The 21,492-nt window shown below is 37.1% G+C and overlaps 1 protein-coding gene and 1 long non-coding RNA gene across 2 annotated transcripts; both read right to left on the reverse strand.

The window, feature by feature from the left end:
- Positions 1-230: 230 nt before the first annotated feature.
- ube2d2 (ubiquitin-conjugating enzyme E2D 2 (UBC4/5 homolog, yeast)) lies at positions 231-14,154 on the reverse strand. Its single transcript, XM_008419843.3, has 7 exons — positions 13,834-14,154; positions 12,119-12,182; positions 4,117-4,148; positions 3,902-3,979; positions 3,633-3,738; positions 2,964-3,057; positions 231-1,701 (listed from the first exon to the last, which is right to left on the reverse strand). The coding sequence occupies exons 1-7, from the start codon at positions 13,855-13,857 to the stop codon at positions 1,656-1,658; spliced, it is 444 nt and encodes a 147-aa protein (XP_008418065.1). The 5' UTR covers positions 13,858-14,154; the 3' UTR covers positions 231-1,655.
- Positions 14,155-18,690: 4,536 nt separating this feature from the next.
- LOC145553209 (uncharacterized) lies at positions 18,691-20,361 on the reverse strand. The gene is made up of 3 exons (XR_014089498.1): positions 19,875-20,361; positions 19,269-19,383; positions 18,691-19,174 (listed from the first exon to the last, which is right to left on the reverse strand). It is a non-coding gene; the product is annotated as an uncharacterized LOC145553209 (long non-coding RNA).
- Between the last annotated feature and the right edge of the window lie 1,131 nt (positions 20,362-21,492).

Here is a 21,492-nt window from a genome sequence, read left to right on the forward strand (position 1 = left end):
TGAAAACATTCCATCTTAAAACTTAAAACTTAAAACCAGTGTCTCGGCTTTTTGTATTCCCTTGAAAATAAAAAAAAAATTGTCATTTGAGTTTCCGCTCAGTTGTTTCCTAAAAGACGACTCAAGGGAAAAAAAAAAAGACAAATTTCCAAAGAACTTCACCATGAATGTGACGAAACGCTGAGCGCTGCCGCAGCCTGGACGTCTTTTCAAACGAGCCTGACGACGAGTCAACACAGAAGTCGGAGGTTTTTATTACACAGTTTAATCAACACACAAAGCTCAACGAGCCTCTCAGGTAATTCAATATACAGAGGTTTTGTGCAAGAAGAGTGGGTTCTCCTCGCACCCAGAGCCCAAGCCAGTCCCGTAGCCATTTCAGATGTTAGCCGCTAAATTTGACAATAGCAAAAAGGTAAAAGGGGGCGGGAGGGTAAATAGAACAAACAAAAAATAATAATAATAATAATAATAAAGAGGGAAAGAAGCAACCTAAAAGAAAGATGGAGCAGAGAAAGAAAAAATAATAATAAAAAAAGAAACAGGTTATAAACTAAGAAAATGCTTAAATAGCTGGTCCAGAATCTCCACTTTGAGAGTAAAGAAAAAAAAAAAAAAAAAAAAAAAAGGTGGAGACGGAGGGGTGGGGGTAGGGTTACAGCTGTGCGTGCAATGTGTGTGTGCCCGTGTGTATGATGGGGTTCTCACCTGGGTGGAGGGGGTGGAAGGGGGAGAGGAGGTCAGGGGGATAATGAGGAGAATGAGGTGTGTGAATAAATTCAAGTCCTTTCATAGAATCCAACAGAAGAGCAAAATAGGCCATGAGTTTTTTTTCTCTCTCTCTCCATTATACACAGCCTGCTATGACTTATGCAGTTTTTTTATTTTTTTTATTTTATAAAATACAGAGTGCCCTTCGACTCACGTGTGAAAATTGCTTTCTTGAATCGACACCTTCGCAGATGGAAATTTCAACAAAATGAGAAAAAGGTGAACTGTAAAAAGTCCCTCTTTTTTTAACCCTTCTCCCCCCCACCCCACCCCCCAAAAAAGGGAAAAAAAAAAAAACACAAAGATCCCCTCAAAATTTTACAGTTTCTAAAGAGGAATGCTTTTAGTAAAGATGAGTAAAAAGGAGGGTGCAGGCATGCAGGAATAAGGGGAACATATGGTGGAGGGGGCGGGGTTTGGGGGGCGACAGCCCAGCCTGCTTGGATGTCGAAATGGAATCAAACGAGGAAGTGGAGCGATGGGATCCAAAACAAAAAAAAAAAGAAAAAAGAAACCAACATGGGGATGGAAAGAGTATGGTCAAGAGGAGACATTTTCTATTTTAATGTTGAGTCTGTACACTGGAGGATGGGCAGATGAGCTGGGAGGCAGGATGGGGGGGGAGACAGTCAAACAGAGAGGGGGTGGGACAGGGGGGTACAGAGGGAGTTTTACAGGTGCTGTGGTGAAGGAGGGGCATGGCTCAAAGAAAGCACTCCAATGGAAACCAACAAGATCTTGTTTTTAAACTTCTCATTTGTTTTGTATGTTTTTTTTTTGTATTTGTTTTTTTGTCGTTTTTTTTTCTTTTCTCTCTCTTTACATCTGAATCTCCCCCTAGCCTTACGTCGTAGAGGTGGTTGGCCATGTTTCTACCCCCAGCACTACATTGCATACTTTTGTGTCCATTCCCGGGCTATTTTGTTGTACCTGCGGACAGATGAGACAAAAAAAAAAACAAAAAAAAAAACAAGGTTAGATTCGTCTTTTCATATTTAAACTTTCCTGCATTCTAACAAACAAAAAAAAGAAAAAGGAAAAGGAAAGCAGAAAAGAGCTACGACTTGTTAGCAGCTGCTAAGTGGTTCACACATTAAATAATAGGAAAGTTGAAGCACCTAAATAATCTGAACACATTTAGGTTCGATTGTACGACGCAGTGTTAGGGCCACGCTAACAAAAGGAAAATAATACAATTACAAAAATTAAGTCGTACGAGAATAAAGTCATAATATTACGTCACAAAATCATAACATGAAAAGAAAGCAATGGCATTTTGTGGAGCGTCGACAGGAGCTTCTGTGGAGAATTCTGCTTGGGTGACATGATGCGCTTCAGTGACACTTATTCATAAGTTCATAATCATAATTTGTCGTTGCTTGCGTCCTGATTTGGAGCATCTTGCTTCTTCCAGTGCAGAATTATGACGCAAAACTCACATCAATGACGTAAAAGTCGGACGAAACGCAAGGTGACCGTTGGGACTTTGAAAATAATTGCAAGCGTATTTGAATTTGTAAGTGGTACACAGTGGACTTTTCTGGGGGGGTGAAAGGATCAGAATTGGGTCGTTGAGACTGCAGTGAAAAAGTCAGATATGAGGAAAGAAAGACAAAAAAAAAAAATCAGATTTGGGTCGCATCTGCCTGTGTGAACGTAACCTAGATTAAATATTTTGAATCCTGTTCTTTGATCGTCTTAAAGATAAATTAAATTAGATTCAAACTGGTTGTGGCAGGTCAAAGATTTACAAAACCAGACATGGACATTTGCTAGAAAGATTCTGACCCGGGCATCTCTGTAATAAACGCACAGATCGTTTACTAGACCTAGTAAACGAGCATGGAAAACTATCTTCATGCTAAATGTATATATGCTTTTTCTAGCTTAATCAAACCTGTCAGGGATGGTTTAATTTGTTCAACAGCTTCCTTGATTGTTTTTTTTTTCCTGTATTTTCTAGAATTGGTTATGCTCTTGAAAATTAACACTAAAGCTAAACAGACAAAACACTTTTAGCCCAAAGCCAACTGTGAGCCAATGGCATCCTGAGTGTGAAACGCTCCTAGCACAGCGACACAGGCCTGTCATCTGTCCATCTGCACTGCTGATCGTCACGGATACATGAAAACTGAAACAAAATGAATCCTAGGAAAACAAGGAAAAGATAAAAAGAAGAGATGTCAGCGTACTTTTCCCTGTCAGTCTTGTAGATGCGGGCGATCTCGGGTACTAAGGGGTCGTCCGGGTTCGGGTCGCACAGCAGGGAGCAGATAGACAGGAGAACTGAAATGAAGCACAGGAAAACAATACGATCGTTTAAGTTTTGATGCCATCAGCAGAAGTTAGTGTCATAAACGATAATATTGCTGTTTGGAGACCATTTTCAAAGTAATATAATGACAATGGCATAACGCAAAATATTGATAAACTTTAAACTCTAATGAACATTTAGCTATCCAAAAGCAAACAACAGAAACAACAAGTAAAATGAATGATGAAATCTCAGAAGTAAACAAAAGTGTCATTCAAAATAAATAAAAAGAAATGGGGGGAAGGGAGGTGAGCTGAAGACTTTAGTTATCCAGGTTTTGGTAGAAGGAGAGAGAAAAGGGAAAAGCAATAAATCATGCAAATGGAGATTATTGAGCTTGTTTTAATTTATCATGTGATTAATTGATTTATTGCTTACTGCGACAAGATATAAATCAAATAAATCATGCAAAAATCTGACATTTAAAGGACCTCAGCAAGAGGACAGCATGGTACATAGGAAGTAATTTCAACAAAAAAAGAAAAAAAAAAGAAAAAAAAAAAAGAAACGGCTGCTTTGCGTCATCAGCTTGCAGAGAGCAGCTCACCTTTGGAGATGGTGAGAGCTGGAGACCACTGTGATCGCAGAATGTCAAGGCAGATGCTGCCGTTGCTGTTGATATTTGGGTGGTAGATTCTTGTGGTAAACGCAACCTGAAAGCAGAGAAACGGCGCCGTAAGGAGGCTATGCAACAAGCAGCGCAGGAAACTATACCATCATTTTTTTTTGTTTTTTTGAGGAAGTCTACACAATTTATGGTTACTTCAATCACGCGGCTTCTTCACACGCACGTCTCTGCGTCTACGTCCTAGTTACCTTTGGCGGTTTGAAGGGGTAGTCTGTGGGGAAGTGTATGGTCAAGAAGAAAACCCCGCTCTGGTAAGGACTGTCATTCTGAAGCAGAAAGACACATTCCGGTTGATGTGCAGCAAAAAACGACAGCCAAAGTTGACGTTCTACGCAGAGCTCATGCAAAACTCAATAAGGAACATTAAAGCAAAACGGTAGGAGGTGAGCATGTGAATACTTACAGGTCCCATTATTGTGGCTTGCCAGTGAAACACTGAAACAAACAAAAAACAGAAGTTGGTTATGAAACGCGAAGAATATCATGTTATAATGAATAAGGTCGCATGTTTGTTCGATAGGAAGCTTGAAACTCACTCCAAATACTGCTTTTTTTTTTTTCTATACAAGACGGGTAGATTTTAAAAAGTACTCCTGCTGAAGGCGTTTTGATGTGCAAAATAGTGTGACAAATACGTAAAAAAAAGAAAGAAAAAAAGAATGTGTCCAAGCATCGTTCTGCCTGCGAAGATGTGTCAATGTGAAAAACAACAAAAACCCACAGAAATTTTGCATCACGAGAAAAAACCTCCTTTGTAGATTGTTTTATTTGATGTTGGATGGCAGGAAATGACACACAGATAGCGACAGTGATGTTTCTCATGGTGAGGAGTTAGCGTCTTAAAGGAACCCAAAACACGCTTAAAATCCACACCCAATCAGTAAAACAGACTAAAACGCTCCCCAAGGCGGCTGAATTTAAAGTTTGTTATGTTTTGAGTTGTTGGGTTCATGAGCTTTTTTCTTTACTAGTATGAATTGATTGACAAATCATGCTTCCAACACAGTGACTTGTTATTGTAGAGGACTGAAACGCTCACAAAATACTTTCTTTGAAACACTGAACTGGACAAAAGTAAGCAATAGGAGAACCAAACGAACCAAATAGACATCAGAGACGGTTGATCTCATCTTGATCGCTGATCAGCGGATACAATGCTGAGAAATCACATTTTATTTCTCTAATCGAAACTACAAACTCTCCGTTTCCAGTCTCTAAATGCCCACAGATTTTGCTACGTCTCACAGATGAGGACAGTAAAAGTCCGATAAAACCACAATTTTTATTTTATTTTTTAATTGCCATGTTTTTATTAAGCAAATGTGTTCTCGTATTTCCAATTTTCACAATAAGGTCAATGGAAACACAGCTAGTGTTGCCAAACAAAGACAGCATTGTGCACTTTTTTTGTTTTTAACAGGTAAACATCTTTACAGCAAGGAAAGACTATATATGCACTTCCACACGAGTACAGTGTTTTTAATAATAATAGCAGTACTTAGCACAAAGGACCGAGTTGAAAACAAGAAGCTTTCACGCTCCAGGAATATGTGAGGCGTAATACCTGAACAAGTCTCAACTCTCAAACATGAAACAACGGCGTGGGAGTCGGTCCCAGGTGTTTTAGTCATGATAACCATCAGCTCACCCAGGCAGCGTCTGCTGCAGCTTTACAGGTACAGCACAGTGTGTGTGTATGTCAAACTCTGTGCATTTGCATAAATCAGTGGGCTGATCTAGCTTGTTCTTATGATTCAATCAACAACACAAAAACTTTAAATTATGTGTCCTGTAAAGCTTAAACACTGGAATTATTGATCCCTTGTTGTTTTATTGCTTTAAATTTCTGTCGTTTCTGGAGGTTTCTGTTTTGACTGTACTGACATTTCCAATTTTTTTTTATTCATTTATTATCATTACTGTGGAATGTACCTCATGTAAGCTCATTGCAGCAAACACCGACCATCAAACAAATGTACCAAAATAGAAATATTCCTGCATTAAGCTAGTAGTTTCTAACCCAACAGAGGACAAAAAGATAATTCCCCATTTATGAATTAAACCACTTTTTCTGGCTGTTACCATACGGAAAAAAAAATTACAGATAAAAAAAACTGCGCCATTTTGTGAAAGTCTTCAGTATTTGACCTAAACAGTACAGAAAAAGAGTCGAACATGATGGGTTGTCAATTGACTAGTTGATTAACACATCCATTCAAAATATACTAATCTCACAAAGTCCTAATAAATAAATAAGTAAATAAATGTTTGAGCAGGATGTAGTGTGGCGTTGGAGAAAATGCTGCCGTTTCACTCGGTGTGCCACTTTGCATACGGCCTCTCTGCCCTCTCACGGTTCAGTTTGGATGTAAATGAACGGGTCTGGTTCTCTGTGAGGACTGAAAGCGATTCAAATCATTTACTTTACACGACAAAAGAAAATCCTCCAGATCAAATATCTGAATCGACGCATTGCTTAATTCACTCAAGTCTCTATTGCTTAGAGCAGTGTTTTTCAACCTTTTTTGAACCAAGGTACATTGGTTCAATTGAAAAAAATCACGAGGCACACCACCAACCAAAAATGTAAACAAAGATCCTCTGTAGCCGCCTATATTACATATATAGTCATTCTTATCAAAGTGTCTTGAATAGGAATCAAATAAACACAAACATTTATTTTGATCACATTTTACATTTATTATTTCAAATTGCACTTAACATATCCACTTCAAAAATACACCTGAACAGTGCCACAACACTGTTGTGTGTGATGCATGAATGTCGTGACATTCATGCATCACTAATTCTCTTGTTTTAATGTAAAATGCTCTGTTCCTACTGCCAACTAGTGATAATACAATTACATGATTACGCTGCTAGTCACTACAGCAAAGACACTGAAAGATGGCATTATTTGCAGATAATTTGTTTTCAAGAAGTCTTTTAAGACCAATTACCGTGTTTTCTGGACTATGAACGCACCATACTATAAGTCGTACCTTCAAATTTTTGTGATGCGGTAGGTGAAATTTGATCATTTCCTCTGCACACCTGACGATCACTCACGGCACAGTGGTTGAAAAACACTGGCTTAGTGGACAGTAACCTCAAATCCATACATGGTTAAATAAAACCTCTCTACCCGTATTACAGTACGGGTCTGAGAGACCTGATTCGATAATTACTACAGTGAAAGACACGGCAAGTCCAAAGTCAGAGGTAGATCAAAAATAAATGCCATTAGATGATAAAAATGGTTCAGTGTCACGCTTGTAAAAATTAAAAGGCCAGCTAAGAACCAGACGATGCTAATTTGAGCTCTTAATTAACCGATTATCAGCAAATCAGGGGACTTTTACCAAAATCAATTTGGTAATGTGAAAACTTGAACCTGCCAGAAATAACAGCCAAATAATCAAGGAGTCAATCACTGATCCGATATGCAAAGACCATCAACAGAAGTAAGACGCAGATTTTTTTTTTAAAGCCAATTGTGTTGAGACAGGCAGCTCTTAAGACAATGACCAACTTTGAGGCGTTGTATGTTTAGGTGGATTGTTTTGGGGCAGCTACCCAAAACCCTGCTCTTATCAGACAGATTGGTTTCTCTTTGCGTCAATACGTTGGTTGTTTTAAATACATTTCTAAAAAAACAAAACAATACAAAAACACAAGGGTTTGTAAGACCCTGCTAATATGCTAGTAGTTTGATTTTTTAACTAAAAACATCTTTAGAGGAAACACCTTAATTCAGTAACATTACTGTAATGTCAGCTCCTGGTGTCAAAAGTGTAGGAAAATATCTAAAATTGTGGCTCAAGCAATGAAGGGTTGAAATACAGGGAAGAAAGAGACTGGTGTAAAAAAAACAAGAAAACTGTAAATCCCAGAATGCACTGCATTCACCCACTTTGCTAATATTTGACATTATGTTAACAGAAGCTTTCCGACAAAAGTCAACTTCTTAAGCGACAGCTCCTGATTTGAAGGGGACATATTTATTGGACTTAAAGGCTAGTTAGCCGTTAGCGAACAGTTAGCGGCTAGCCGAGCCGCTAACTGCTGACTGTTCGCTTTGTTTCCCCAGCCGAAGTTTTCCACAAAAGCTTCGGCTTCGTGGACAATTCTGAATAATTTACAATTGTGTCACTTGTGTGGTAAATCCTGTTTGACCGCGCCACGGCTTCAATATGCTTAGAAACAAACTAGCTTAAGAAAACCACTTGACCATCGGTTTTGGTATTCAAGCGTCGGTTGAAATGTTAAAAGTTTTGATTGATTTATCACTTCATTAGGCCTGTGGTATTGTTAGTGTTTTATAAAGTTATTGACTGATGAGTCAGTAGGATTATGTTTGAGCTTACTCCATTTACCACCGTTAACTTTCCCTCTCTTTTCAATGGCCTATATACAATAGTCCATAAAACATGCTAAATGTATGTTTTCTTAAAAGCTAACTGCTAGCTAAACTAAGGTACAGTATTTTCCGCACTATAAGGCGCACCTAAAAACCTTCAATTTCCTCAAAAGCCGACAGTGCGCCTTATAATCCGGTGCTCCTTATATATGGACCAATATTGAGCCACAACAGGTCTAGCAACTACGGTAAGCAGCCCAGACTTCATTTTGCCCCGTAGAAGAAGAAGTGCGCGGTGCATGCTGGGATAGTTGTCAGAACTTAGGTTTGTTAATAAGGTTTGATAATGCATTTAAAGCCGGGGGGAAGGGGTGTGGGAAGAGAGACGGAGACTGCAGTAGCAGCGTGTCAGTTGGTCTGCGTTACCCAGAAAGCAATTGGGGAAAATATCGCAACACTAACGCCGTGAGTGAAACGACTGGGGCAGCCTACTATATAAAGTACTTGGGGACCGCTTCTTTACAAATGTGGATGTGTAATAATAGAGTACGGAACAAATTGGCAACCCAAACCGTAGCGTCTATTCTATGCGCCTTATAATGCGGTGCACCTTATATATGAAAAAAGTTTTAAAATAGGCCATTCATTGAAGGTGCGCCTTATAATCCGGTGCGCACCTTCAATGAAGTTGAATCGCTGGCGCTCAAACATTATTGGTGCTTAAAGTACACTGTTTAAAACAGCAAAATGCTTCTTTAAATCTGTTTAAGCCACCACTTTATGCGACATATGCAATATATATCCAACCATCTTGGAAATATATAGTGATATTTTCTTTTATTAATATCATTTACTTTTATTATTATTATTGGAGCCTTGTAACAAAATTTATCTCAATATGTACCTTTTAAATGTACAGTTGAGTGACAATAAAGTATGTGTATGTCTTAAATTAAATCCATCTCCATGGTGACTGATTAACAGATTAAGAATCACTTGTCCAAATAGTTTTTTTGATTTCTAATCCAGCAAGTTAATCAAAGAAACATTACTTTACCAAAACATTACTTTATCATCACTTCTGCTTTGCATTGTAAACTGGATGTTTCAACACATACCAAATGTTTTCAGTACTAAAGCTGAGGTAGGTAGCTTTTGTATATAAAAACAAATAATATATATTTGTTAAGACTGTCACTATGTCATGCCAAACTTATCTGTATATTAATATACAGATAATCTATGAGAATAACAACAACAAGTTCCTCTAGCTTTTTCCAGTGATTCTGCGGCCATCTGCAGAAACGCTCCCAATCAGAAACAACCAATCAGAGCCAAATGTAAACTAAAGTCTGAATAATTCACAATTATCTCACCCATGTGGTATGATGAGCTCTCTCGTTTATTGGAACCTCACCCAGACTTAAAAAATAAATAAAAATGGTGGACAGATATAACTTCAAGTAAGCAGTTACTACAAATTACTTGAAGCAACATTAGCAAAATCCCAGATTTATTGATGGAAAGGTTAAAATGAATGTGCAAGAGCGCAAGAAAGAGAACAACACAGCGCTGTTTTGAGAAACAAGTCTGGGTATTTCCTGGATGTGTTTACACAACAAAAAGAGAAATGCTTCCTGAATTTAGGTCAATGCACGGGACTCAGTGCTGATACTTTTATTTTCCTTTCCAACGGACACAGCCTGAGCTTTACATTCAGTCTGCGTTCCTACTTTCAAAGCTGCGGTCAGCAAACTTAGTGAAGTTAATTTTTTTCGTCATTATGAGTCTTTGCATTAAGGAAGAACTCATTAAGACGGACTTCAAAGGGGAGAAGGACAAATTCCTGCAGCTAGTTTCTATTTTTAGTTTGACTTGGAATCACCAGATTACACAGCTGGGCGCTAGATAAACTAGCTCCAGGTCTGGTTCATAACTCACAGATTCATATCCCAATCGAATAAAGTTCTGGACACCATTTGGGGCAGTCGACAGGTGAAATATGGCAAATTGAGTCCCGGGTTCCAAACAAAATAAATATGAGTGACCCATTTACTGGAGTTGTGTAGGGATACTTCTTTACAGCAGACAATTAGTAAGTAATTATAAAAGATTACTTGAAAATGGTAAAACACAACTTTTGCATGAATGGCTAACTTGAATCAAATCAAAATTATGATGAAAATAAGCAAGTGCTAAATGATGGCAAAGTATATTATTGTATGGTTAGCTATGTTTATGAAGCTTTAAGCTGACATGCTGGAGTGTTCGGACAGATTTTTATTGCCATGTTCTGTTAATCAGTGAGTGGCAAGAAAACATAAAAACCTGCTTTGAGAAGTCACAGGAAGAGAATATAAATAAGGGGATGTGGACATGTTGGTGACGAAAGATGAAGCCAAAAAAAGATCCAGGAGAAAACAAAGCTTGTGTCGTTATTCTGGGCTTTAACACCTTTTGTCATTGTTAATGTTGACATTTCTGTCTGCAGACTTCTTTAAAAGTCTGCAGACTTCGGGTCTCGACCAGAGATTTCGCCAATGAGAGGAACTTTTTTTATTATTATTTTTTTAAGAAGCTTGTAGAATTTTCTGCATCTAAATTGTCTTACATGCCAAGTTGTACCTTCCATAGTTGCCAATACAGTAACTGTATGTTTGAAGCTAAAGTGGGTTGACAACACAATTAGGGGAAAGTGGTTTTCATCCCCGTTTTTATAATGTGTTTTAACATCTATACAGTCACGACAAACAAATCAATTATTTGCATGATAAATTAAAATGGGTGTGATCATTTCCACTTGCGTGCTTGTTTGTGTAATCTTTAAAGCGACTCTGCCCTTTAATGCTATTGAAAAGGCGCCATTTTGAAGAAAGCTGCAAACATTTGGCACACAGTACAAAGAAGCTAGTTTGCACTTTGTTTTTTTGTCACGTGTTAACAGGAAGATTTGCCTTTCTCCCTGTCTGACCCTTATTATTAACATGCTTTTTCTTTGTAATCCATTTAATTTATTGTTTTGTTTTTATTTTTTTTGGATACCTAAAATGTCTTCCTGTCCCAGTGTTAAATGTTATTTGGAAATCAAAGTCTATCAATCATTGAGAGGATGTAATTACATTATTATGACTGATTGATTATATTACGACAATGTTATCGTTTATCGCAATAATTTCTGGCACAATTAATCGTCCAGCAAAATTTGTTATCGTGACAGGCCAAGGCTAGAGTCCCACGTATTTACATGTAAATGTTCATTAATAGATATTGTCATACTTTCAGAAATAAACTTGAACAATTAAAGGCATTGTGTAAAAGAATGGTTTTCATCATTAAAAGTCAAGCAATTTAGAAACTCTCAACTTTAAGCAAAGAAAAAAGTAAACCTGACGAAATGTGTTACTTTTTTTTATTATTTCTAATGTTCGATACTCCAATTCGCCTAACCGTTTCGGTGCGTTCTCAGTCGCTTTGAGACTTTGTGTTTGCAAGACAGAAAGTCAGCAGTTTGGAAAATCATGGTGATAAATCTTAAAGAAAGACCTCCCTCTATTTACATTACTACAACAATGCTTTAAACTCAAAGCAACTCACTACTGGCGTAGAATTAAAATACTTTATTAGGTAAAGAAATCTATTGCACAGTATGAGTACATAAAAAGCTTGCTCTACATTTTAAACAGACTGTCAAAACATGTTCTGTTCCTTACTTATGTATCAAAGAACTATGCATAAATGTTATGGAAAATATAACTGATATTGCAGGACAAAATCACAATCGTACAGCATGAATCTTAATCCAAACCCAACTCATTTTGATCAGGTCCATTATTTTCTAAGGCTGGATTCCTTTGAACAGATACTACACTGCGTGCAACATCATAATATGCACTCAGACCTGTTAGTACATCAACAAGTCTCATCTGTTCTTGCGCAACAAAATTTAGGATATGCAAACTTCTGAATGCACAGTCATTCCTTTTTATGAAGACAATTATTATTATTATTTTTTTAAATCAGTACAGATTTTGACGTTTTAACTTACTGTCATCTCCTACTGGTCCTGCAGAACACTGGGCTGGAGGGTCCCGAGCCAAATCATTCAATTCCTATGACAAAAAAACAACAACAAACAAGCAAAAACATTTTTTGGTCACATTCTGCTTCAGAGTTTCGGTTAAGAAATATTAAAATAAAACTGAAATAGAAATATAATCAATTTGAACCTAATTGTGTAAGTTCCCCAGTTCGAGTGTTCACTCTGAAACTGCAGATTGCAAATAAATAGTGCAACAAGAACTTGTTCATTCCCTTTAACATGAGTCTACTATAGCGCAGTAAGCTTTGATTAGCGCAGTAACAGCTATTACGTAACGTCATTTCTCCTGATATCGAGGTTGCACTGAATAACCTAAAAAACAAAACACACATACTAGTATGACAGCATTTTTTTTATGATTATGTACAGCCGTAATAAACGATGTGTGGCACGATGCAACATTACAGTGGAAAATGCTACTTTAGCATACAAGCTATCTGTTGAGGTTCAACCGTAGTACAGGATGTCATGTTAAGACACAGACTCCGCTTGCTGCTCAACTACATTAAACATGTGTTAGCAGTACTGAATTACAACAGAAAAAAAACACAATAAAACGTTTAGCTAAGAGAAGTAAAAAAAAAAAAAGAAAAACACGAACAATTAAAAATAACGACGTCCTGCTCTTTATTTAATGGCAACATGCGATCAAAGGCACACCAACAAGCAAACGGGCCCGTTCACACAACGTCAAAAATGTTAGCATTATACAACCAGCTATCAAATACTTCTCTATGACTACCTCATCCTTAGTGTACAAGGAACAACTTAGTGAAAGACGCACACAACACGACTAGTCGTCATTAGAATTGATAATGTGCCGTTTGGATAAAGAGAGCAGCTACAAGGGTACACAAGGCTAGCTGGCGCTACACCAATCGTTACCTATGAGATGATACAGTAATATATATATATACCGGCAAAGAAAAAATAATTACAAGACGTAAACATTTTGACGCCAATAAACGATCAGCTGTTTTATCTACTAAGCACCAGCGTCTTTGTTGAGCTATGGTTAGCCTTGCCGTTAGCTGCTTAACATAAGAGGTATCTGTCAAACCAAGTTACTGCAATTTTTGTTTTTCTTTCAAAAAAATTGTCAGACAGCTAGGCTGTCATATACAAGTACTCCTCGGGATATACATTAAGTCTCAACCGAAGAAGCCATTCTTGTATGGAAAACTAGAAAAAATATTGTTAAATACGGCTAGCTAGCATAAAACGAACGTTTTAGCTTCCCCAAATTAGCCAACCACCGGGATGACCACCACCAACAGCTAACACGCCACTGTATTCAATAACGTGACAGCCGGAGATATGTTAAACTTCAAGTTAACGTTAATATCTGACATAACGGGATTAAATGTCCACACAACGTGACCCCACGAAAAAAAGGACCGGGAGGAGCTAACCCGTCAACAGCTAAGTTGGCCCATTTCAAGCGGCACCAGTTAAGAGACGGCGGACCGCTGCTATCACTACCGTCACCAGCCTTTCGCCGATCCCTCGTCGGCACATAAAACCAACTTTAAGAGCTTTTCGTAATGTTTAAAATGGTTCTCGGTACAATAAACTCCTCGGACAAGCATCTGAATGGTAGCCGAGGTTCACAATCTACAACAAAACTGCGAAATCCAGGGCCTCGTCGTTCACTTCCTTACCTTGTGAATTCTTTTCAGAGCCATTGTTGTGCTAGCGCTTCTGTCAGGGAAAACGTGCGATTAAAATGGCGATTGGGAACCACTTCGTCCGTTGGTGAAAACTGCAGCTCAAAGAATCATAAAACACCGTCTCTACATACACCGGTCACCGTGTGTTACCAAAAGGAGCCACCGAGAAAATTTTGAGGCGAAACTGAAAGATAGAAGGGGTAGAACCGCGGTCCTTCCTCCTACTGCAGCGGCTACCAAATCACTGCGGCCTGCCTGTGTTCCTGTGAGCTGCAACAAGAAGAGCACTTCCGGACAACTCTCTTCACAGTAAACGCGTTTGTTTGTTTGTTTGTTGTTATGGTGCTTTAAAAAAATCTATTTATTTATCTTTACAAAATACACACTATTTAATTTTTTAACACCACGCATTAAAATGGGCTAATATGAAAACTTAAAGTTGATTATCCATTTTAGTAGTCTAATGTTTACAACAATCACAGATAAATCTAATAATAATTGTATTTTATTTTGCACTAGAAGACCTATAGAAAAAGTAAAGAAAAATATTGAAGTGGGATTCAATTAAATTTTATTCCAATTCAGTAATAATGATTTCAAGTCCATGTAGTCCAATAAAGTACTGTCAGACTCAGCGTTTTAATTTGCAAACACGAATTTCAAAAGTTTTGAAAGCAAAACTGGTAGTTTGAAGCTCGGTAGTCTAGTTCCTCATTCAATGACATTGAATGGGATGTTTTTGGACAAAATCAATCCCTGTTTAAACCTGCATTTATGTTCAATTGCTCAAGTACATAAACATGTAAATAAAACGTGTGTTTTGCTGTCAGTCAAACATTTAATTGAACTCTGCGTGTTCACACGCTCTTACAAATAAATGTAAGCGTACATAAACAATATGTAGTTAACAGAAGTTAGATTTATTGCTAGGACTGGGAAAAAATTGGATAAATGAAATGGGTACGTTTATTTATGTGTTTATTAATACATAAATGCATCGTGTTAAACGCAAAAATAAGTAAGCAAATTAAGAAATAAAAACAGCGTTTATAACGAAGTCGTCTTTTTTTTCCATTTATCTGCTCAGTTAATTTTCATAGAAAATTTTGTAAAGTTAGCTAATTCCATGCTTGAGTGGTCATGAAGAACTCTGTGTTTTATTTTGAAGGTCCCGCAGCAGACAGTGAAGCAGTGTTGTTGTTTTTTTTTGCGCATCTGTCACTGCGCTGCCGCTAGGTAGCCCTCCGCTCCGCAGATTTGCACGCTTTGCTGCATCCAGTGCGCCTGGGCAAAGAGCTGCTGCTGCTGCTGTTCTTTGGACGCGAAGCGAAAATGACCAGACAGCGGGTTTACTAAACTCCGGAGCTGCGGTGTCGTCTGGCTCCGCTCGCTCAGCGGGGAGCTTTGTGTTTACAGTTGTAACTGATACGTCACCAGAGGGAAAGAGTAAATCTCTAACAGATTCAGTGTCAGCAGAGGATCCTCAGCTGAACACCGGGTTCAGGGAGGACGATTGGCTGCGATTGGACCTCGGATAAAATCTTAATGATTGTAATATTTTAAAAGAACAGTACAGTCCTTTTTTTTTTAAAACCCCTGTCAGTGGATGATAAAGCGATAAAGTGAACCAAATAGCCAAGCGAACAGTTTACTTTTAAGAACTTTTGGAAACTCCAGTAGTCTGAGGGCAAAGCAAAGTGTTCTGTTGAGAACATATAGAATAATTTGATCTTTTATATATAAGACATAGAATGAAGAATAAACTTGTTTTCTAGATTTGAAGAGAATCTAAAATGGGAGAAATTTGATCTCTCTTTAATTAATATCAGATTTCTGGCTGCAGTTTCTGCTGAATTTCTGAGGTTCATATATATACTGCTCAAAAAAATAAAGGGAACACTTAAACAACACAATATAACTCCAAGTAAATCAAACTTCTGTGAAATCAAACTTTCCACTTAGGAAGCAACACTGACCCGACGAGGGTCCCCGTTGTCAATCAGTGTTGGTTCCTAAGTGGACAGTTTGATTTCACAGAAGTTTGATTTACTTGGAGTTATATTGTGTTGTTTAAGTGTTCCCTTTATTTTTTTGAGCAGTGTATTTACAGACGTCCAATCTAGAAGTAATAAATATAACAGGATTTTTTTTTTTATGTCATTCATGAACAGGATACTTTTACTTTTGGCAATGCTGTACGGGCAAAAGAAGGACCTCCACGTTTGACATAATTAGGAGTTCAATAAAATCTCATGCCAGGGTTCTTTACCTTAGTACTGAAGATTCAAATAATCCTTGAAAAATGCATATGTCTTTCAAAGGGTTTTGTTGAAAGACGGCACCCTCTGGTTTTCTTTTTTTTATTATTTATACATTTATTTACAAGTAGGAAATTCAATATTATGTAGGCTTTTATGTCTTCAAGACATGCATGTAGTCCAGCTAACTCATCGGATTTAATTGATTGAATTAATGGATAAATACACCTGAATGTCATCAACATAACAGTGGAAATATATTCATGTTAACTAAGCATGAACAAACACACACACATATATATATTTATAGGGCCAAGCACTCAGTCCTGTGGTACTCCACAAATTACCCTAAAGCAGGGGTGCCCAAAGTCGGTCCTGGAGGTCCGGCATCCTGCATGTTTTAGTTCTCTCCCTGGTTTAACACACCTGGATCAAATGATGGCTCATTAGAAGCCCTAAGAGGAATATTGACAAGCTGAAAAGGTTGTTACTACCACCAGGGAGAGAACTATTATGTGCAGGATGCCGGACCTAGAGGACCGACTTTGGACACCCCTGCCCTAAAGTATGAATATGTACTGTTAGCAAGAACAAACTGGAATCTATCAGATAAATGTAATATAAACCAATCGAGTGCCGTTCCCTTCATCACTCTAGCCTGTTCAAGCACTTCTAAGAAAACAATGTGATCGCCTCTACAAGTAGACGCAAATCCTTTTTAATGAGAATATCATTAGTAACTTTCACCAGAGCTATTTCAGATCTATGATGAGTTTTGAAACCTCACTGAAACTCTTCAGTTTGTCACTGTGGAAATGAGCCGAAAGGCTGTGAATACATGCATCACAGAGATTGTTTGGTTCTCTATTTTTCATCAATTTGCAAAGCACACCAAACCTTTTTTTCCCCCCATACAGTCATAATGGAGGTAAATGTGTGTACAATTTTTTGGGGAACAAGATTAAGTTGACGCAATTTGGTATAAAGGCCTGTAACACAACAAAATACGAAAAAAGTGAAGCGATGTGAATACTTTCCCGACGCGCTGCACCTGGATGACAATAGGAACTCAGACGAGCTTCATTTCTTTGAATCAGGTGTTTCGTAGCAGCAAAACTTCTAAACAATGAAGACAGTGTGCTTTCATTACGGCTGCAGAAACCCCTGGACTTTCTGTCTCTAACAAGTCATAAAAAAAAAAACCCAATCGAGTGCCTCCAACTTCCCAACTGGAAGGAGAGAAACTTTTGTGCAAATTTGAAATCGTGACTCTTTCCAACGGCGGAACACCTCAAAATTGGAAACCAGCTCCTGCTTTGTCCCCGCGGAGCTGGACGAGGCCGTAAAGTCCTCTCCCGCTGCTGGTTTAATTCTTGAGTGTTGGCTGTTCTTCCTGCTCTTTGTCACCCATGCTTTCCCAAGCTGTCACTTTCATCTTATTGTCAAACTCGGCTGTCACTGCGGCCCTGCGGTAGCAGGTTTGCAGAACCAGCATTTAAAGTGCGTTGCTATTTTTGCTGCCCTATCGTACCCTCCACCTTCACCTCGTTTCACTCGTCCAGGATGGCCAAATTCTCCATGAGCCGTCCGTTAACTTGGTGTCAGTTTAAAACTACCCGGACAGGGCCGGATTAACAATCATGTAGGTCCCTGGGCTGGAAACCGTTTTGGTGCGCCCATTCACTAAAGAAAAAAATATTTTGATAATAAAATACAATACATATTTGGTAGTTCTATATATAACTATGTATGAATTGATGACACTAATTAATGACTGTAGGTTTAATGCAAGCAAATGTGAAACCGCTCAAAGGAGACATTTTGAGAGTGTGCTGCTGTGTGTGAACACAATACACTGCAAAAAGTCCCCTTTCAAAAACAAGAAAAAAAAGTACAAAAACAGGGTATAATTTTCTTAAAATAAGAAAAATTATCTGCCAACAGAACAAGAAAATTTATCTTGTCAAGATTTTCTAAAACAAGAAAAAATATCTTACCAAGATAAACCTACAATATCTTAAAATTAGTGTATTTTTACTTAAAACAAGCCAATTTTACTTATACGAGTAAGATATATTATCTTATTTTAAGAAAAATTATCTCAAGTAAAGAAAATGTTACTTGACACTGAATTTCTTAAAATAGCGTAAAATTTTCTTATTTTAAGACAAATGTTCTATGTATTAAGAAAATAAATCTCATATATTCTATTTGTATTAGTAAAATTGGCTTGTTTTAAGTACAAATACACTAATTTTAAGATATTTGTAGGTTTATCTTGGTTAGATATTTTTTCTTGTTTTGGAAAATCTTGACAAGATAAATTTTCTTGTTCTGTTGGCAGATAATTTTTCTTATTTTAAGAAAATTATACCCTATTTTTGTACTTTTTTTTCTTGTTTTTGAAAGGGGACTTTTGCAGTGATATACCTAAATCTAGTTTATTTTTATTGTTGCATAGGATTAAAATATATATTTTGTCACAGCTTTACTCAAGGTTCTTATGCTAAGACAAAAATCCCAAAATTGATCCTGTGAATACTGGAACAAGAGATGTTATTGGCTTGCTGAAATGAAGACATGAGTTCAATTACTTTTAACATCTTTATTACGTTTAAGTTTCACATAAACACAATAAAACATGACTACTGGTCAGAATTTTAAGTCTGGATGGGCATCTGATTCTGAAACAATCCTGTAAAATGACAGAACAATGACGATCTGACACATCTGCTGCACTAAGAGTCAAGCAAACCAAATTGTCCAAAGCAAAAAAAAAATCTTGGGATTAGATGTCAACAATAGGAGCTTCCCCCGCAATGAACTTCTTCCAGTAAGCCATAGCCTTTTATATGTGGAAGTCTTGCCTCAGTTACGGACGGCGTTCTCAAGACGTCTGTCAGCAGCACAGAGAGGAGTGGCCACAGACACACGGATGCTGAAAGGTGTAGTAGCTGTGATGTCCTCCTTTCAGAAGATCAGGGCAGGCATGGTTCCAATGGCCAGTAGAAAGTTGGTTTCACGATCACCACAGAGCTGAAAAGTGGTCTTGTTTGAAGTTGTTGGGTCATCTGCTAATTGGAGCACAGACAGAAAAACAGTCACAAAACAAACCACGTTTTAGGGACTAATCAGTGTAATGATGAATCAGTATCATGAATTTCTTACCTCAAGAATGTGAAGGATGCCGTCACTTGCAATTCCCAAAGTTTCTTGTAGATGGTGCAATACGTGATTGGAGATGTGTCTGGCATAGGCTTCACCATGGCAACAGTTTGGTTTACTTGAAAAATAAAACAAGTCTTATTTTAGTTTATGTGCTCAATTACAATATTACATGAATTCAAGATGGCAAGAAAGTTATTTTAATTAAATCAAACTAGGACTACTTAAATTCACAAATCAAAAATAGTGTTTAAAATATCCTGGTAACAGTGTGGAATATCTAACCTAGGCTTTTAGACTCATTGCATTTAAGTTTTTAAATTACAGCACATCAAACACCCTCAGTTAGTGAAATACTAGGCGGAATTGCTCTTTAACCATTTCCCGAATCAAAAGCTACGAATGAGAAGCCATATTAGCTATGTTAAAAAACGGAAGCTACCAAGACTCGTGTCGATATTTTTAAGCCACAGCTATTGTGGTTAATAACTGTTCAAAGCTCATATTCACAAGAGCGGCTCTTTAACCGCGGATGAAAATTGGCATATCACGACATGCTAACTAGCTTCAGTTAGCTTATCTTAGAAAGACAGACAACTTTAAACTTACCTCTCAGTACAGCAGCTGTAGGGTCTATACACGTAAAAAAGTCCTCCATCTTCATTCATGTCCAACCGAGATTAGAGAATTTGCCAAAAGAAAATCTTATAAAAGTACAATAGATAAAAGCTTAGTTAGGCTGTTACAACTGAATTAACCGTTAATCAGGGCAGTTAAATGATCTCTGGCGTTGCCGTTAGTGATGTGCGGATTGATACTGAAATATCGATTCTTCCGATACCAGAACTTAATTCTTTAAAATCTATTGTCAGATCCAAGGATCAATACTTTCAACACTTTAGTAATTTGAGATAATGTAGATTAACTAGAGTACGTTAGAAAGTAACTAAATTATTGAGATCTTGCCTAAATGAAACGTTGTTAATGGGAACTACTTTTTCTTCCGCCTGGTAAGTATGTAATGTGTAAGGACGTAATGCCCAAGCGCAGCGTGCTGCTGACGCTCACTCACTCAGAAATGAACATGCTGACAAGATTATAAAAAAAGTGACATGAAGCTATTTCAGCTGTCATTTTATAGTAGTTTTAATAATTAAACAAGGATGTATTTAGTAGGGTTATTACTTTACTAATTTTCTTTTTTTTAGTTTGCAACTCCATTTTCATATGTTTTGTATATTTCTGCTGAATTAAAATAGCTTATAGTAAACGAGATTGTTCTCAATGTACTTCTGAGTTTAAAATGAGTGCATCAGAGTACATTGTGTTCTTTTTATGAAGCCAAGATATGGATTACATTTATTTTTTATTTAATTAAGAAACAAATTAATTGTCTTTTGCACAAAGTATGGGATCTGTATTGCCAATACCACCTTAAATTTTACTCTGTATTGGATCGGAAAGAAAATCTGTTGTATCGAACATTAATACTATCTCACTGACATTTTGGGCGCTTTCCCATGTGGATTGTATGATGTCATAAAAGGGGTTACAAACATGATGAATAAAATATTGTTCAAACTAATATTAGTAACTTATAAAGTAAGAATTTGAAATATAAACCAAAAGTTAAAATATTTATCATGACATTGAGCTAATCAATATTGTTGATTCTAATCTCATTGTGTGGAATACCAGCCATTTCAAATCACACATCAACAGAAATTTCATGACATGTCAGTAAGAGGTCCCACATCTTGCATCAAGAAGATCAGATTAAGGTCCACAGCAGACGGAAACATGCCAAGAATTATCTTGATATATAAACTGATATTGTTTCTGAAATTGTTGTGTTAAATGTCAATTGTTTAAATATTAAATTACAATTTCCTGTACACTCTGCCAACTTATACAAGAATATAAGTTCATGGGTTTTTTTAATTTTTCATTGACAATAACACAAAGGATTCCATTTGGACATAGTCTGTTTTAATTATCTGAATACATTTAATTAAGTATGTGATTTCACTTTCTGTGCTTGAAATAAGAAATTTTTACTTGTATAAAATAAGTTCTAGACTTGAAGTTTGATTGGTAAATATTGATATTCTAGATTCTAGCACATATTTACTCATAATAAGTAATATTTTCTTAACATTAAGCTTTTATATCTTACTGAGATAATTAAGTACAAAAACACTTAAAATAAGAAAAATATTCTTACATA

The sequence above is a fragment of the Poecilia reticulata genome, chromosome 10 (genome assembly GCF_904066995.2).
Source record: "Poecilia reticulata chromosome 10, P_reticulata-male-v2, whole genome shotgun sequence".
Taxonomy (NCBI): Eukaryota; Metazoa; Chordata; class Actinopteri; order Cyprinodontiformes; family Poeciliidae; genus Poecilia; species Poecilia reticulata.

Coding starts and splice junctions, on each gene's coding strand:
- ube2d2 (XM_008419843.3), bottom strand. CDS start 13,857: ATGGCTCTGAAAAGAATTCACAAG. Junction 4,149..12,118: donor AGGACCAGTAGGAGATGACA/GTAAGTTAAAAC, acceptor TGTTTGTTTCAG/TGTTTCACTGGCAAGCCACA. Junction 1,702..2,963: donor TACAAGACTGACAGGGAAAA/GTACGCTGACAT, acceptor ATCTGTCCGCAG/GTACAACAAAATAGCCCGGG.